Raw genomic sequence first — 18,221 nt, 5'->3', positions numbered from 1 at the left:
GTGTTTATCTTAACATTATTTGCTGCTTACGGTGTTTATATCACATGGCAGTAAGAATCAACCATTTACACTCGTGAGTCTATTCCTTACCTATACATTTGTCACATTAAAATAAGACTTGCTATAAAGCAAAACAATGCAGAAGTGATTTGCCTGGGTTACGGTTAGCGCTTAGTGGCTTTTTTCATATTCAACAACTTGGCTAAATTGAACAGAAGTGATGATATGTTCTGAACTTTGAGTGCTCCAGGATATTAGCTGAGGTATTTCTCAGCAATGGATGCATCCATTCTGGGAAGTCTGACACCTCTCAATTTCACCTTTGAATAGGCGTTCTGAGCATTATTAATATTTGCGAGGAGGTATCGCCAGGCTTAAAGACTGGTCACAATATAAGTAGTACAAAGTAAAAGTTAGTGATGAATTTCTGCAGGGTTTCTTTTCATGGCACTGGTGTAACTTTGTCATACTACCCAAGTCACAATGCTGGAAAGGAAGAATGTGCCAAGAACTGCAGGCTGATTTTCATTTATCCTAGTGTTGCAGTTGAACTGAGAGTTGACTAGGTATGTTTAAAGATTATAAAGGCTTGATAGATGACTCATCAACTTGAATAAAGGAAATTATAGGATGATTAGAACAGATGAAGCCATTTAGCCCATGCCTATGTTTGCTTTCCACACGAGTAACTCACCTAAGTTCACTTATCTGCCTTTTTTCCCCATTGCCCTGGATATTTTTCTACCTAAGCAATTATCCAATTCTATGCTGCAAGTTTTTATTGAATCTGCCTCTGACATACTCTAGGACATTGCATTTTGGATCCTAACCATTTGCTGTGCTGTAAAGGCTTCCTTCGTGACACACCATGACGTCATTTACAAACACACTAAATCTATACCCCTGGTTCTCAATCCACCAACAGTAATAGAGTTTCTCCATCACCTCTGTTTAGACCCCTTCATTATTTTGAATCCTTCTGTCAAATTTCTTGCCAGTCTTGTTGTCTCCGTGAAGAACAATTCCAGCACTCGAATCTAACCTTGCAACTGAAGTTCCTCATCCTTGAAATCAATGTGAATATTTTTCACACTCTTTCCAATGCCATCACCTCTGGAAAAAAGTGTGCTCAGGATTGGGTGCAGTTTTCCAGTTGAGGTTCAATTAATGCTTTATTTGAGGTTTGCCATAACGTCTTTGTTTTTGTACTCTTTGCCTCTAAATACAAAGCCCAGATTCATTATTTACTGTAGTTAGCACTTTCTCAATCTGTCCTGCCACCTTTAGTGATTTAAGCTCATGTTGTCACTTGTTATCCAAGGTGCCCTGAGAGGCACCTGGTTAACTCAGATGGTTAGAATGTGATGGTAGCAACACTAATGTCACAGTTCAAAATGTGTACAGGTTGGAGTGTGTTAGACTATAAGACCGTAAGAAATAACAAGAGTAGGCCATCAGCTCTCTGAGCCATCTCTGCCATTCAATACAATCATGGCTGACCCAACACGCCTCACATTTACTTTCTTGCCCTTTCTTCACTTGATTCCCCTACTGATAAGCAATCTGTATCTCAGCCTTAATTACACACAGGACTCTGCCCCCTGTGGTGAGGAGTTCTGAAGACTTTCACTTTGAGAGAAGACATTCCTCCTCATCTCAGCTTTAAATTGGCACCCCATCATTGTGAGACTATATCTTCTGGTTCTAGACTTTCCCATGAGGGGTTATGTCCTGTCAACATTTGCCCTGTCAAGCCCCTTAGGAATCTTATATGTTTCAATGAGATCACCCCTCGTTCTTCTAAATTCCAGAGAATAGAGTCCCAGTCTGTTTTGCCTTTGCTCATAAGACAATCCCTCCATACCAGGGACCATCCTAGTGAACAGTCTCTGAACTGCCTCCAATGAAATGATATCTTTCCTTGAATAAGGAGATCAAAACTGCACACAATACACCAGATGTGGTCTCATCAGTACCTTATAGAGTTGCAGTAAGACTTCCCTAATTTTATACTTTAATGACATTGAAATATGGGCTAACATTCCATTAGGTTCCTGATTGCTTACTGCATAGGTGCCTTCTCTGCTTCATGCAAAAGTATCTTCAATCCCTTTGCATTGTAGTTTTCTGCAAGTTTTTTTCCATTTAAATAATATTCTGTTCTTTTGTTCTCCCTTCCAAAATGAACAACTTTGCATTTTCCCATATTATATTCCATTTGCCAACTGTTTACCCACTTACTTAAACTGTCAATATCTTTCTGTAAACTGTTTCTGTTCCTCTGACAACCTGCTTTTCCACCTATTTGTGACTCACCTGCAAATGTGACTACCTTACATTCACTTCCCTTCTCCAAATCATTGACATATATTGTAAACAGTTGCTGTCCCAGCATTGAACCTTGCGGTACCCCACTAGTTACAGTCACCGACCTGAAAAAGAATCCCTTATCCCCACTTGCTGTTTCCTGCACATTACCTCATTTTCTAACCATGCTAATATACGACACCAACACTGTGGGCTCATATTTATGTCTTAACCTTTTGTGAGTTACCTTGTTGAATGCCTTTTGGAAGTACAAATATAACACATCTACTGGTTATGATTTCCAAATGTTCTACTGTTACTTCCATAATGAACAATCCTCATACTTTTCCAACAATAAATAATAGACTCATTCACTTATAGTTACCCACATTTTGCCTCCCTCCCTTTTTGAATAGGGGTATTACATTGACAGGTTTTCAATCCTTTGGTACTTCTCCAGAGTGCAAGGATTTTTGAAAAATTACAACCAATGCATTCACTATTTCTGTAACTATCTCTTTTAGGATTCTAGGGTGCAAGTCATCAGGGCCAGGGTACTTCTGCTTTTTAAACCCCATTAGTTTGTTGAATACTACTTAATATTTAATTCCTTCCCCTTATTCTTCCACATTAATGGGTTGTCCAAAGTATCTTCTACCATAAAGAGTTGCAAAATATCTGTTTAACTTCTCTCCCATTCCTTATTCCCAATAATAATCTCCCCAGATTCATCCTAAGGACTTACAGTTAGTTAGACACTTCTCTTCCTATTTAAATACTTAAATGTCGGTTTTTATATGAATGGCCTGTTTCCGCACTGTAGGAATTCTAAGCTTCTCACCAGTTTGCCCTCATAATTTATTTTCTCTGTCTTCATTATCTTTTTGGTCTTCCTTTGCTGGATTCTGAATTTATCCCAGTCTTCAGGGCTACCACTGACTTTAGCCTCCTACTATCCCTATTTTTTCAACTTAATATTCTCCTTAACTTCCTTTGATTCCTGATGAAGGGTTTTTGCCCGAAATGTTGATTTTCCTGTCCCTTTGATGCTGCCTGACCTGCTGCGTTTTGCCAGCACCACTCTAATTTGACTCTAATCTCCAGCATCTGCAATACCCACCTCCGCCTCCTTAACTTCCTTGGTTAGCCATTGTCAGCTGATCCCTGTCTTTGAGTCTTCCCTTCTTGTTGGAGTGTATTTTTTGCTAAGAGTCATGAATTACCTCCTTAAATATCTGCCACTGCTTGTTTACTATCATTCCTGCTAATCTATCTGTCCAGTTCACTTTAGATAACTCTATCCTCATTTTATTGTAATTTTCTTTATTTAAGTTAACCATAGTTGTTTGTGACCCAAGTTTCTCAATCTTGAACAGAATATTAAATTCTATCATGTTACGATCACTACTTCGTCGGGAATCTTTGTCCTATTTATCCATTAAACATGCCTCATTGACCAAAATTAATAAATTCCATGCCACTGTCCTCCTCACAACCCATTATCATTTTTTGAGTTTTGGCTTATCCACAAATTTGAGATTGTTTTCTGTATATACGGATTTATATAATTAATATAAATGAAGAAAATCAAAGATAATAACACCAAACTCTGGTAGACTCTAATGTGTGCCTTCCTCCAGTCCAAAAAGATAACAACCATCATGACAATCTTTTAGACATTTTTGTAAATTTTTCTTTTATCTTTTAGTCATTTTTGTCTTCATACTTCAGGTACCATTTTATTCCATGAGCCCTAACTTTGATGATAAGCCTTTTATTTGCTACTTTCTCTCATGCCTTTTGGTGATTCAAGTACATCAAAGCAGCCACATTACGCTCACCAAACCTTTCTGTTATCTTCCCAAAAAAAACTCAAATCCGTGCTGGTTTTTCTTTGTTGAAACTGACTGGTAATTTTGATCCAAATTAGTATTCTAACAACTTGCTTAAAATAGAGATTAAACTGGTTACATTAAACAGGATTCCTTCAGGGGCAAAAAAAAAAGCAAGCTGAATCAGTGGCAGGAGAGGTAATGTTTATTGATTGGTGTAGTTCTGCAAATAAAGCCTTTATGGAAGGGAAAACCACATGCATTCAAATACTTAACTTTGAATACCCTCAGCATACCCTTGATATTAGAGCTCAGTTCAAGAACTTGATATACACTGCGCCTTTAAATGTGCAGGAGTTTTGAATCTATGCACCATAGTGTGTTTCTTTGGTTCAATGATTTGTATGAAAAACTATATAAATGTCACTTCTAACTTTTAATAATGCTGTAAACTGGCTAATGACATAACTGTAAATGATTCATTGTTGCTTATGGTTGTTGTTTATTTCTTCTCTAATGAGGATGTGTTAATAGACTGATCATCAACTGCTTAAACCACATCATGAGTATGTGTGTCTTTTATGGCCAGCAAGTCTTGGTGTGGAACGTGAACCCAGGACTTGGAACTTACAGACAGGAATATTACCCATTAAGCTACAAGACTTCCTTTGTGTTATTGTGATGTGTCTTGAAAATAGGAATACTATATAATTTGTATTAGGTGTGAACATGGCAACATAATCATGCAAAAATTAATTAATGCTCTCAAATGATTCAAAGGATTTCCAAGTGGTTTGTGAGACTGTTCAGCTTGACTCTGTACCTCCAGAGACCAGGAAGCAAAGCTGCCATCAAAGAAATTCATTTGAAACAGCAGAAGCCTCTCAGGACAAAGGAACCTCAAACTCCAGGTACGACTGCTTTCCTATTTAATATTAGTTAATAATTATATCATCCTTCTTTGTGAAAATGAGTCAATGTTCTGTGGCATTACTAGCCACAACAAACCGTAGAAATTTAGTATGGAGATTTTAAGCAGCTTTTATTGCCTTTATTTTTTGGTGATTCATATCCGTCATTGGCTCACAGTGGGTGGAATGTTTCCAGTCCTGCTGAAATGTGTTTGAAGTCAGGGCAGGGAGCAATTTTGGACATGGGGACTTTGAGCCAATGGGCTGGTGTTTTCCTGTCTCTGGGCAACCTCGAGTGAGTGACAGACAGACGGAGCTAAATGCATGCCACCAGACACCCACTGGTTTTGGCACTCGCCGATTGTAACTTTAAAACATGCCTCCATTTTTAAGGCAACATGCCACTCTCCAGTACCTACCTCTTCCAGTGGGACTGCCATCTTTCCAAAGTTGCATAGCTTCAAATTAGCTCCCACAGCCCCATGCACTGGCCTGTCATTTTTAGTTGTATGGGACTCTTAATCAGTCACTTCTGGGATGATCACAATTTCAGGAAGGATTGACAGACCATTGAGGAAGGAATGTGTTTTTGGCTGCAGTGGAAGAATATTTCCAATGTTGGAAAGATTTCGCATAATCACACTATCAAGTGACAAGGTCTGGTATTTTTGGTATCTATTTGATGTTAATTGGAAAATTGGGTTATAATGTTAAGGACCATACTTTGTTTTGAAAAATGTCACATTACTGTATTCTAGATCTGTTACTGTCAGATTGTCCAAAAGTCCTGCCTGGGCTCTTTTGGTGGATGTACACTTAGTGGTACTTAGCTACTCCTTAGATGTGCTTGCCTCCTCCTCTGGTCACTCAACTGGCTTGTATCCATGGTGACTGCAGAATCTGCTAGAAAATCTGGAGCTGGAATGATAGTTTCTTTTCTTGGTTGTGGGTTTGTCATTTCTCTTTCCATTTTCCCCTTCTACGATTGGAATTATAAGTTGGATCTCTGCTTAATGTCATGACCCCACCTTCTGGGCCTGCCCATCATCTTCATGCTGGGCAGAGATGGAAAGGGAGTTGAGTGGTTTGCAGGGCAGGCAGGTTTAAAAGCCTGTGTCCATTCATTGGGATTTTTCCCCAGTTTGGTAAATGAGTGTAGGATTGCATAAAACGTTCACCTCACCCATTCTATAACCCATATGCTTCCCGTAGATCCATATTGCTCCCCTTTCCCCGACACACTCCCTGCTATATACCTTCACACCCTTTCGTTGTCCATCCCCCTCCATACCTCTAGTATCTCATTCACCTGATAAAGACTTATGTTCAACATCGACTCTCCTGCTCCTTGGATGCTGCCTGACTGGCTGTGCTTTTCCAGCACCACATATTTCAACTCTTATCTGCAGTCCTCACTTTCTCCCATTCACCTGCCTTGCACAATCATTAAGTTTCCACGCCATACAGAACTCACGATCCCTATAAGATTTTGAAATATCCAAACGCCTGTCAAAATAAACAACCAGCCATCTATAAAAATAATTTAAAAAAATAATCCTATTTAATGACCATAAAAGTCTCAACACAATAAACTGTTTCTCGAACGCCAATGATCTTGCTGAGCTAAACCATTTGAGGATTTGTGGCTCAGCCAAACATTTGTAACGAATTTGCATTGCTCAAACTATCAACAAGACCTTCATGATTGAATACATTAGGTCCTTTTGAACTCAGGTAAAGAGCTCAGCCAAGTGTTCAAGCTTTAAAGCATTGAAACAGGTTGCTGAGCTGTCAGCCAAAGAGTTCAAACAAATGTTCAGACTTTGTAACAAGGCACCAGCTATCTGAACAGTCAGTCAATGGAAAGATTAAAGCACAAAGGACCACAGATACAGTCAAATCTGAATTTCACTATTGTTCAGTGCAAAAGACCATTTATTCTGTGGATCATGCACTGAAATGTATCTGCAGACATTTCCACTTTAATGGAACTGGTCTATTTAATGGACAGTATGCTTTTAAGATTACAGTCCCTAAAATCAATCATTGTATTAAAAATGTGTATATCTTCTCGTAGAGCATTCCATTGAGATGTCCAGTTTGCCATACCTTTTGAACTTACTTGTGCACAGGTCCTTGATTCCAGAATAGCATTGCCTTATGTTTCACAGTACAACAGAATTGACTTAAATTGCAAAACTTTCAGAAAATGGACTCTTTGTAGTGGATCTGAAATACATCCCTGCAATGGAACTGGTGTCATCAGGATTGTTGGATGTGGTTTTACAGTTTACACTGTTATTGAAGATTGCTGATTGTTGGACAAGTCTTGGAATTGGGCCCCACCTACCAGTTTTAAAACCTGCTCATTTTGACTTTGTCCCAAGTCATATCGAGAAATTCCAGCCTCTGGCTTCTGAGACTGCCAATTTCTAACAATACAGTGAAGCCAACTTACTTTTTCTCTACCTTCACTTTCAACTTTTCCCTCTTTCTTTCTTACCATTTTAATTTTCTATTTCTTTCTTTTTATGATTCCAAATCTGGAGTAAAGATGGCCGTTCCGTCAACATTCAACATGGCTTTTTGAAATAAATTAAAATTTGTCCCTCAGACATTAGAAATAAGTATTTCTAATTGATTTCCACAATGACTGCAACCATGGATGATTATAATCTTCCAGACATTTCTGAAATCCAGCTCAATGTGATTACCTTTGCTCATTTCCACTGGTGCCCATTATTTCATGTACATCATTTTCTTCTTATCAAGCTCAGCCACTGGCCATGAACAATCATTTATCTATTGCTACAAATCTAGTGAAAACTAATTATCTGCATTAATTTGCTCCCTTAAGTCTCAAGACCAAAGAAAAAAGACTTGACTGCATCTGACGTATAATTGATTTAGCCATTGATCACCAGACCTAATGAGATCACCTAAAGAATTACAGGGACTAATTGATTCTATTCAATACTTCTGAATCAACCTGGAGTGCAGAGGAAACATTGGCATTTTTTCAGTCCACTATGAATTAGATCCCCAAACACTTGTTCTCATCTTCACCCCAACAGTGCAAAAAAAACCCATTTCTTTTCATTGTGCTTATATTATCCATCCAGTTGCATTCTTGTTTTACTAAGCTAACCCCGTCTCAGACTCCACCCTGCTCTAATATGGATTTGAGTCTGTCCTCCTCTTTCACTTAATTTGGCTGGGAATAATCTCAGCTGTACTTTAACTGCCTATTAAACTCCACATTAAGTTTGATTTTAATGGTATCATAAGGTATTATTGATCTGAATGAAGCAAATACTTAGAATAATTTAGCTGGATCAAATATTCCCTCCATAGTACCACAACAAATGTACCTAGACCACCTGGACTATGATGGGTTAAGAAGGCAGTTCACCACCACTTTCTTGACGGCAGTTAGGAATGAGCAATTATTAATAGCCTAGCTAGTAACAACTGCATTCACCCGGGCCATCTTCCACTTCATGTGGAGATCAAAGATGGACCATGTCCAAAGAGACACCATGTATAAAGATCAGAAGAAAAGGGGAAAAACACACCCAATACTACCCTCACCCTAATGTCCACCTTCAGGTGTGGCTGCATCAAGCTGACAGTGGATTCCTGGTACGCAAGTACCAAACTGTGATTACATACTGAGGTTCTATCTATCCCCGGTGTTGTGAAGGATGGGCGTGGCCTCGCTGCCGTTGCACACTCCATGTAGTTGGACCGTTCCGTATCACCTGTCCTTCATAGTGAAATTTGTGAAGGCAAATGCCTTTGACCACAAGTCCATCAGGAAGTGGTCAACGCATCGTGTCCTTGAGACCCTTTGGGAAAAGGAGAGGGCGGATCCTGTTAAGCAGTTCCCTAGGCAGACTGTCAAAGTCATTTGGCTGAAATCCTCATCGCCAGAACTTTCAAACAAGCACCAAGACATCACTTGGCTGGTGAAGAGGGCTGGATTCTCTATGCCACCACACACTGTCCTCGAAGTGGCTGTGGATGGTACAAAACTGTCACACACCTCCTGGAATGTGGCTACACAAAGGAAGTCTGGCGAAGAATGCACTGGTGTCTGTCGAGGTTTGTCTGAGCAGCTCCATGATGTGGGACTCCGTGCTCTGCCCAGGTCTGTTTACTGGGTCGCACATCAAGATGAACATCAACTGCACCTGGAGGATCATCAACTCGATAAAAAACGCACTTTGGTCTGCCCGAAACTTGTTGGTCTTCCAGTTGAAGGAGTTAATCCCGACAGGGCTGCAGACTGGCACATTCCAAGGTTCAGGACTATGTCCTGAGGGACGCGCTGAAGCTTGGGGCAGCTGCTGCCAAGATGCGGTGGGGAAAGACCACCATGTAAGGTCCTTCTGCTAAAGAATAAGGGGTGGGGTGGGGGCATTCAGTAACTGGACCCTGCTATCACCTCTGTAGCCATCTGTAAATATAGGGTATGGTGGATATCAAAGACTTAATTTGTCGTCTGTAGGTAAAAAGAGGATAGCTCTGAATGAGTTCATTAACTGTCCATGTACCAAAGATTTATTTTCTATGAATAAAGTACATTTTTGAAATTAAAAAAAAAAATCTATGCATAAAATAAAAACACAAAACTAGAGATTACATAAAATCAATGTTATGTGTAAGGAAGAAAATTGTTTCCAATAAAGAGCTGATAATTATGATAACCGAAATAATTGAGAGTTCATAATGATTATTATTTAATAATAATAGAGGTAAAAATTATGAGAGTTTAATATTTAACGAGGTACAGCAACTGAAACTGAGATCTGTGATTATTGGCATGCCTGTCTCGCCATGGTTGTTGCCATATCTTTAGTTGCCATGGTTCCTGTGTTGTTTTTAGACAGTCTGCTCCTTGATTGTTCGCTTTAAAAATACCAAGTAGCAAAGCCTGGGATTTCATAGCAAATAGATTCTTCATTTCTCTGGCAACCATAACAGAGGAAACAAAATAAAATTTTAAGGCAGACAGTGAACTTTTAACTCAGTAATTTTTCTAATTTATGAAGTAAGGTAAAAATAGACCTCTTATTTTATTAGAATGATAGTGTAAATGTAATATAATGCAAAATGCATTTTTCTCTTGAACTGAACAAAACCATCAATGCCTGCTATAGTGTCAACCACCGTGGAAAATATCATATTGATAAACAGTCATGAAAGTAAAGTTACAGCAGCAGTAACAGTGACATCCAAGCTTTTGATAGGCGAAAGTGAGGACTGCAGATGCTGGTGATTAGAGTTGAGAGTGTGGTGCTGGAAAAGCACAGCAGGTCAGGTAGCATTTGAAGGGCTTTTGCCTGAAATGTTGATTTTCCTGCTTCTCAGTTGCTGCCTGACCTGCTGTGCTTTTCCAGCACCACACTCTCAACATTTACCTTTTGATACAGAATGCAAGAGTATGAAATGTTATTAAAACATAGATATTTGATCTTTTGAGTAATTTTCATATTATTGAAGGTTACAGATATAAATACAGAGATAATGATGAAGTATTCTTGCTGAATCAGTGGAATATTGTTTTTGTAGAATACAAATATTCATGATTGAGCAACGTAGGTCATAATATGTTGTTAATAATGTGATTTAGGAAGTGTACTTTGTCCTTTTTTGTTAGAACAGAGTTTGAGACAGAGGTACTGAGCGGTTTATTCCAAGGCAATGAAGTAAACAGCATATGAGGATTTGTTTTGAAGAATAGAAACAGCATGAATGGGTAGCATCAGAATCCCAAAGAACCAGGATTTCAGGTTAAATTTCAGTGGATTCTAAGGTTTAGAAGTTGGCTGTGGAAGCTATCTCTCTGTCCCTGCTATAGGACTCGCATAACAGAAAATATATTTTACTGAATTTTGCCTTTGCCAAGGGTGTGTTTATGAGATGTTACTGTATTGGAATATTTGCTGCTTAGTAGTTAAAGAATGCATTATCCTGCTAAGTTTTCCAGTAGAGTTAAAGTTACATAAAAATGTAAGAAATACAGAATTAAACAGCTTCACCTTTCAGACTTAAAAGAAAGTGCCACATAGAAGGGAAGAAAATCTAGGTTTCCTGCTACCCACAAGAGAAATTATTTTGGTTGTCTCAAAGCCAACTCTCAGAAGTTAGAATACCTCAGCACAATTCACTATGATTAATTATTCAGTGGAAATATGGATACTATGAGCAAACTTCAAATTTAATTTACAGTATTACAGTATTGCATGTTCTTCAAGCATTTTGCTTATGCTTGAGAGATCTTTGCTGCATAAAATAGTCGATAAAATCTTTGGTGATATTTACCAGTCCTGACGGCATTTTCATCAAGACCAGAAGTAAATACATCAATGAAAGTAGGTCATTGCTATTTTGAGATTTTTAAAAATCAAATCAGCAGTTTGATACATGGTTATAAATTTCCAAGTATACCTACTCTATCAAGATAAACTATAAGTAAATGTAAACACTAATGTTTCTACCAGGTTCTCTGCAGGTAAAGCAAAGTAATTTCAAACTTTTTGACCCATGGTGTGTACGAAGGCTCTTTCAAAGAACAAACAAGTTATATTCAACTCCCTGGTCTTTCCCCATCTTACTTCATGTATTTAACCAATTCCCAAATGCTATTACTGAATTCAATTGTAGCTTACTATCAGGAAATGTGCTCCGCCATGCCTCACTGGAGTAGCAAACAAAACATCATGCCCCACTATTCCTGAAATCATTTTTGAAGGGTGCATATTCTTCCATTTATCTATCTCTTTGACTGCAGTTGGCAGAAACTATAGCAAGGTTTCTGTAGTTGACAAAAGCTTAATAACTATTTATTACAAACAATTAGAATCTAGCTCCAGGTAAACAATTCCGAACCATTATCATATAGCTACAAATTAAATCTGTAATCACTTTATAAACTCCCCCTGATATACATACTATGAGCAAACTTCAAATTTAATTTACAGTGTTACGGTATTGTATGAGCTTCAAGCATTTTGCTTACATACAAATGTCTACAGTCAAAGAAACATAGGTGTTACGGATGGAAGGAAAGCCTGGGAAAGCAGTTCAGTAGTTTCTGTTCACTGGATTTCTGAAATGATTCTTATGGAGATCTTTTCCCTGGGGTGGGGGAGTCCAGAAATAGAGTGCATAGGTTATGGTGATAGGGGAAAGATTTAAAAGGGACCAAAGGGGCAACATTTTCACATGTATGGAATAAGCTGCCAAAGGAAGTGGTGGAGGCTGTACAATTACAACATTTAAAAGGCATCTGGATGGGCACAAGAATAGAAAGAGTTTAGAGGGATATGGGCCAATTATACTGGCAAATAAGAAACATTTGAGGACTCCGGGTCTATACATGATGGAATTTAGAAGGATGAGGAGAGGTCTAATTGAAACATACAGAATACTAAATAGAGTAAATGTTGGGACGATGTTTCCATTGGTAGGAGAGATTAGAACCCAAGGGCACAGCCTTAAAATAAAGGGAAGATATTTTAGAGCAGAGATAATTAAAAACATCTTCAGCCAGAGGGTGATGAATCTGTCGAATTCATCTGAGGCCAGGTCATAGAGTATATTTAAGACTAAGATAGATACGTTCTTGAAAATCAAGGAGATCAAGTGTTATGGGGAGAAACTGGGTGAATGGGGTTGATAAACTTATCAGCCTTGACTAAATGGCAGAACAGACTCATTGGGCTGAATGGCCTAATGTCTGCTCCTATGTCTCATGGTCTTATGGTTAAATGGATTAACTTATTATTAATTTTTAATGGATTAATGGATTAACCAGATTAATTTAGGATCTCTGGACAGAATGGACGAATTGGACCAAAGGCTCTGTTTCTGTGCTGTACATCATTATGACTCTATGGTCAGAACACTATTTGGTCTTCCATCTCCAGAGACATTCACTAGTTTGCAGGGGGCACATGGGACCGCTTGTAGAAAGTCCTTGGACTTGTTAGTTAAAAATCACAGCTTATAGTAAGAAATATAAACTAAAATAAACATCAACTGGTTTTATTCTGCCTTAAAGTGACTTTTACTGCAGAGAACAGAGAGAGCTCTTGAGTAATAATGCAGACCCAAAGGATTCTCACAGTACAGTTCAAGTTCCCAAGCTGTTCAGCTCCCTGACACCTAATTGTATAGTGGGTGACTGGCAGAAGGCCTTTGCCTTTGATAGCTAGACCCTAGTGCACAGACCAATCAGCTTCTTGCTGCTAAGCAAAACTCCATTTATACACAACTGTTTGACCCCCAACTCAACTGCAAACTACACTCCAACTAGTACTGGAACCCACACCTGTGTAAACAGTGTTTACAATGATTTGGCAGTTTACTTGCTCAAAATATGCAGCAATCCTCCAGTATCCTTGATTTTTAAACAGTTCTTTTCCCATTTCACTTAATTAAAAATGCAAAAAAGGGAAAGACACAGTATGTTACCATTCCAACTGGTCAGTTTTTATTCAGTTTAACATTGTTGGTGGGAAGGCTTTAGAAGTGACAAGCGGGGAGGGGAGGTGGAGGGGAAATCCCTTTCAGAGATTTGTGTTAATAAAGGAAAGTCAGCATGGATTTGTTCAAAGGCAGTTCTAGTTTGACTGAGCTAAATATTTTTTTTGATGGACTATCAGGAAGATCCATCAATTATATGCAATGTATATTGCCAATATGGATTTCAAAAAAATTAGTGACAAAGTACCACATAAAAGATTGGTGAACAAAATTGATTTTCAATGAAAAGCAGGGTCTATAGTAGCACAGATAAAAGAATTGGCATTAGGCCAGAAAACAGTGAGTTGTGATGTTTGCTTTCACACATGGCTAGGCAAGTGGCAAGTAATATTTACACCAGAAAAATGCCAGGCAATGACCATTGCCAACAAGAGAGAATTTAACCGTTACCACTTGATAAACTACGTTCCACTCTCCTGGATGAGTGTACCCTAAACAGCACTCAAGAAGCTTGACCCTATTTAGGACAATACTGCCCATATGATTGGCAGCATTCACTCTCTCCATCCCTCAGGATCAGTTGCAGCAGAGTGTGCCATCTAGAAGGTGCACTGTGAAAATTCACCAGGGCTCCATAGACATCACCTTTGAAAAACATGATCACTGCCATCCAGAAGGACAAGGGCAGAAGGTGCACAGGAGCACTGTCACCTGCAATTTCCTGTCCAACCTATCAACATCCTGATTTGGAATTATGCCATTATTCCTTTACTAGAGAAGGATCAAAATTCTGGAACTCCCTCCTTCACAACATTGTGAGTGTACTTAAAATGGGCTACAAAGATTTAAGAAGACAGCTCACCACCTTATTTTTTAGGCCAATCAGGGATGGACAGTAAACATTAGCATAGTCCCTGAAGCCCACATCCCCATAAATGAATAACATGAAGTATTGGTGGGAACATGAGCCCTTCAGTACTGGCTGTCACACAACCATCTAGCATTTGGTGGGGTGTTAATTGGCTAAAGGCAGACCTCTGCCCCCATTTGGGTGGAAATCCCATCTTTGAGATCTGCCACTCAGTTTGTCTGAAGGTAGGTGAGAGACTTTTGGAGAGGTTGAGGGACTTGATTTGAGAGACCTGGCTCAGAAGAACTAGAGGGGAATATAGCAATGAGACTGGGGCAAAGAGCAACAGGGGATTCTGAAGAAGGTATCCCATTTTGCCCTTCATTAACCGTGTAGCTAATGCTGCCAGGCTACTCACTTGGCATGAACCTCTGTCTGCTGTAGGTAAAATACCAGTGTGGATAGTGCAAGGCATTTGAGATTACATTAATTGGCCACGATGTAGAATATTTAATTTCAAGCCTATGGAAGTACTTTTTTGATATATCGCCAATGTTGCAAAGTATCAACTTCAGGAGCCAAAGTGCATCCAGCTTTTTCCCACCCAGCTGCAGTGTCTTCATGACAAGGTGATCTCTCTTTGTGATAAATATTGGTCAGATATAGCCCACCTGCTCTTTTTCCTGTATGTTATGTCATGGGATATTTTCCATGGACTGAAGTGTGCAGACAAGATCTTGGTGTAATGTCTCATCTGAAAGAAGGCATCTCCCACAGTGCAGAATTTCCACAATACTGCATGGGAATGTCAGCCTAGATTTTGTGCTCAGGTCCAGGAGGGGGACTTGAAACCCACAAACGTCTGACCCCTCCTTGTGCCCAATATGTAAAATGAAGGGGGAAGAGTCAGCTGGAATTATGAAATAATTGTTCGAGTCCAAGTAAAAAATTCAACACATTCATGTATTAATGTGATAATTATTTTGCACATGATTCTGACCAACTTACTGTTTTCATTAAGAAAAGTAAATGATCTCTGTTACAGAACTTCAATGACCATACCACTAAGTCAGAAATCTCGGTATGCCACCTATTTTGATGTTGCTGTATTGCGCTGTCTGCTGCAGCCCCATTGGTCTGAAGAAGGTATTCACTGGGCACTGATGTATTCCTTACAAAGGCTTCGACAGATTCTAGAGGAGAAGCCAGATAGACCCTCTGAGCCTGAAATAACTCACTTACCCAGACCACGCAGTAGTTCCATGGTAGCTGCAGCTCCTTCGCTGGTTAATACCCATAAAACACAGGTACGATTAAACTCAGACTTTTGCTCTTTAATAATACACTTCTACACTGAGATTGCTTTGAATGTTCCAACTCAGAACCTTATAGTGCGAGTAACCTATCAATCTCTTCAACTCATTTCCTGTTTAAGTTTACACATTACTTTCAGAACTTGCTGTTTCGGTGAAATCCTGGGGCCTGATTTTTTTCAAATCGGGAGCGTACAGTCAGGATCTGAGAGTTGGACTGAGAAAAAAAGTATTCCGGGTGTTCCAATTTTCATTCTTGACTAGAGGTTGGGCAGGGATATAAAAATGGGAATTATGGCCCCAGAGGGAGTTTGGAGGTTGTCGAGGTGTGGAGCCATGAGGGCACATCAGTGGCCTCAGTGATTGAGCACTTTGCTGACAATTTAAAGAGCATTAAACAAAAAACAGCATTCATTCCTGCTCCATCTATGCAAATGGGTTTCACCTCATGTCGCTCTCTTAGTATCCTTCTCTTTTTATTCTCTCTGTGGAACTCTATTGCCCTCTGCTCAAACTTTGGTTCTTTATAGCTCTTCTGCCAACTTATAGTAGTGTCAGCACATGCCAACTACTCTTTGCTCTTGCATTAACCATGCCAAATTATCCAGAACCCACCATGGACAGACCTCAGGATTCTTGCTGAGGTTATAGAAAGCATTCAATCGACAACAGGTGCAGGAGTAGGCCATTCGGCCCTTTGAGCTAGCACCACCATTCGCTATGATCATGGCTGATCACCTACAATCAGTATCCTGTCCCTGCCTTCAACAGGCTATTAATGAAATCGCTATTTAACAAGACACTATCGAGAAAATGTGTTCAATATATATAATTTTCTTTAATCCAATAGGAAAATAAACACAAAATTTCACAGCCCAACTTCGTGAATTAAAAAGCATTTGGAGCTGTCATTCAGTCTCTGAATTGGGGAACACCCTGCTGTAGTCATGAAGTGTTGTAGCAGTAATCTTGTCAGGATGGCCATCAGGCTTCTGACAGAGTTAAATAGTAGGCACTGTTCATATTTAACAGTAAAGTTTTCACAAATATTCAAGGATCAAAAACCTTTAATGTTTTAATGGCTCACTTTGATCGCTATCATTATAGCTCCACAGAGAGCGAACCTGACAGTACGTCCTGACCTCTGCCTGGACAGAGAGCTCTGAACTCCTTCTGGACAACAGGACCGAACTTTATCCGGACGGTTCCCCCCGAGCTCTATCCGGTCAGTTCCCCCCCGAGCTCTATCCGGTCAGTTCCCCCCGAGCTCTATCCGGACAATTCCCCCCGAGCTCTATCCGGTCAGTTCCCCCCGAGCTCTATCCGGACAATTCCCCCCGAGCTCTATCCGGTCAGTTCCCCCCTGAGCTCTATCCGGTCACTCCCCCCGAGCTCTATCCGGTCAGTTCTCCCTGAGCTCCATCCGGCCAGTGTGCCCTGAGCTCTACCTGGACATTATTCCCTATCCGCTTTCCGGACAGTTTCTCCAACCTCTATCCAGACAGTACACTTTACAATTCTAAGTCTGGTATTTCCTGCATAGTTAGAAGTTCCAGTCACCCTAGTGACCCAACCTAGACTGCAACCAATATTTGGGATGACAGTAATGACCATGTTGATTACAAAGTGCGTGGGTGAGAGACCCATCCCCAGGCACTTTCCACAGCATAAGGAGACAAGCTGCTGCTGTGAGGGGAGATTTTAAATTTTGTTTAAAATTTTTTAAAAACTCAGGACCGAGAGGTTGTATTCTGCATGAAATTCAGCTGTGTTCAGCCAATTCAAATTCCTGTGAGTCTCTATGTGCAGGTATTCCTAATACCTTCTATTTCTAGCGTGCAAATATGAAAGAAATAACTTGCATTTATACTGCGCTTTTCACAATCCACAGTGATCACAAAGTGCCTCGACGTCAATAGTCTTTTGAAGTCATTCTCAGATTGCCCATTTTCTTTTGTGATATTGTTTGTGGAAGGGAGCAAAAAATATGATCCAGAAACTAGGGAGGAGTACTCTTTTCTTCTTTGAACACTGCCTGGGATCTCTTGTGTCCAAAGACAAGGTTCCCATCTTTTGAAAGCATCTCCAACATTGTTGCAATCCTCCAGTACTGGACAGAAGTATTGACCCCGATGATCTGGAATAACTGTCCATTTATTTTTGTTTTGAGTTACATTGTTGATCATATGTACCTTCAGTGGAGTGTTCTATCCTACATTGTACCAAAAGGCTATATGAATGTGATGCAGCACAGCTGAATGGATTCACGGAAAGATCCATAATTGATATTATTAATAGAGGCTCCTGAAGAGTAATCGGGAGTGGAAGCATTGGCTGATGTTAATTTTTTCACCTTGCATCTAACCTGAAGGTACAATTGATTATATAACTGCTTCTCTTAGGCACTACCTAAATGCCTTAAATATAACTGCTTCTTTCCAAGCTGACTTGGCAACCTTCTGGGCCAAACCTAGAACATGCATTTTTGGCTTGGACTTCTATTTTCCTTTTTATA

The 18,221-nt window shown here is 39.6% G+C and overlaps 1 protein-coding gene across 7 annotated transcripts in view; it reads left to right on the top strand.

The window, feature by feature from the left end:
* unc80 (unc-80 homolog (C. elegans)) overlaps positions 1-18,221 on the top strand; it is a 277,657-nt gene that overhangs the window by 40,224 nt on the left and 219,212 nt on the right. For 5 of the 7 annotated variants that reach the window (XM_072578775.1, XM_072578771.1, XM_072578772.1 and 2 more), the window contains exons 7-8: positions 4,920-5,050; positions 15,439-15,700. In XM_072578775.1, coding sequence (XP_072434876.1) covers positions 4,920-5,050; positions 15,439-15,700 — 393 coding nt within the window. Of the gene's footprint in view, positions 1-4,919; positions 5,051-15,438; positions 15,701-16,919; positions 17,516-17,638; positions 18,078-18,221 lie in introns of those variants that run through there. The other 2 variants (XM_072578773.1, XM_072578774.1) reach the window with 2 other exon arrangements.

Source organism: Chiloscyllium punctatum, chromosome 10, assembly GCF_047496795.1.
Source record: "Chiloscyllium punctatum isolate Juve2018m chromosome 10, sChiPun1.3, whole genome shotgun sequence".
Lineage (NCBI taxonomy): Eukaryota > Metazoa > Chordata > Chondrichthyes > Orectolobiformes > Hemiscylliidae > Chiloscyllium > Chiloscyllium punctatum.
Note: the sequence above shows the minus strand (reverse complement) of the source record. Positions and strands in the feature narration are given on the sequence as shown.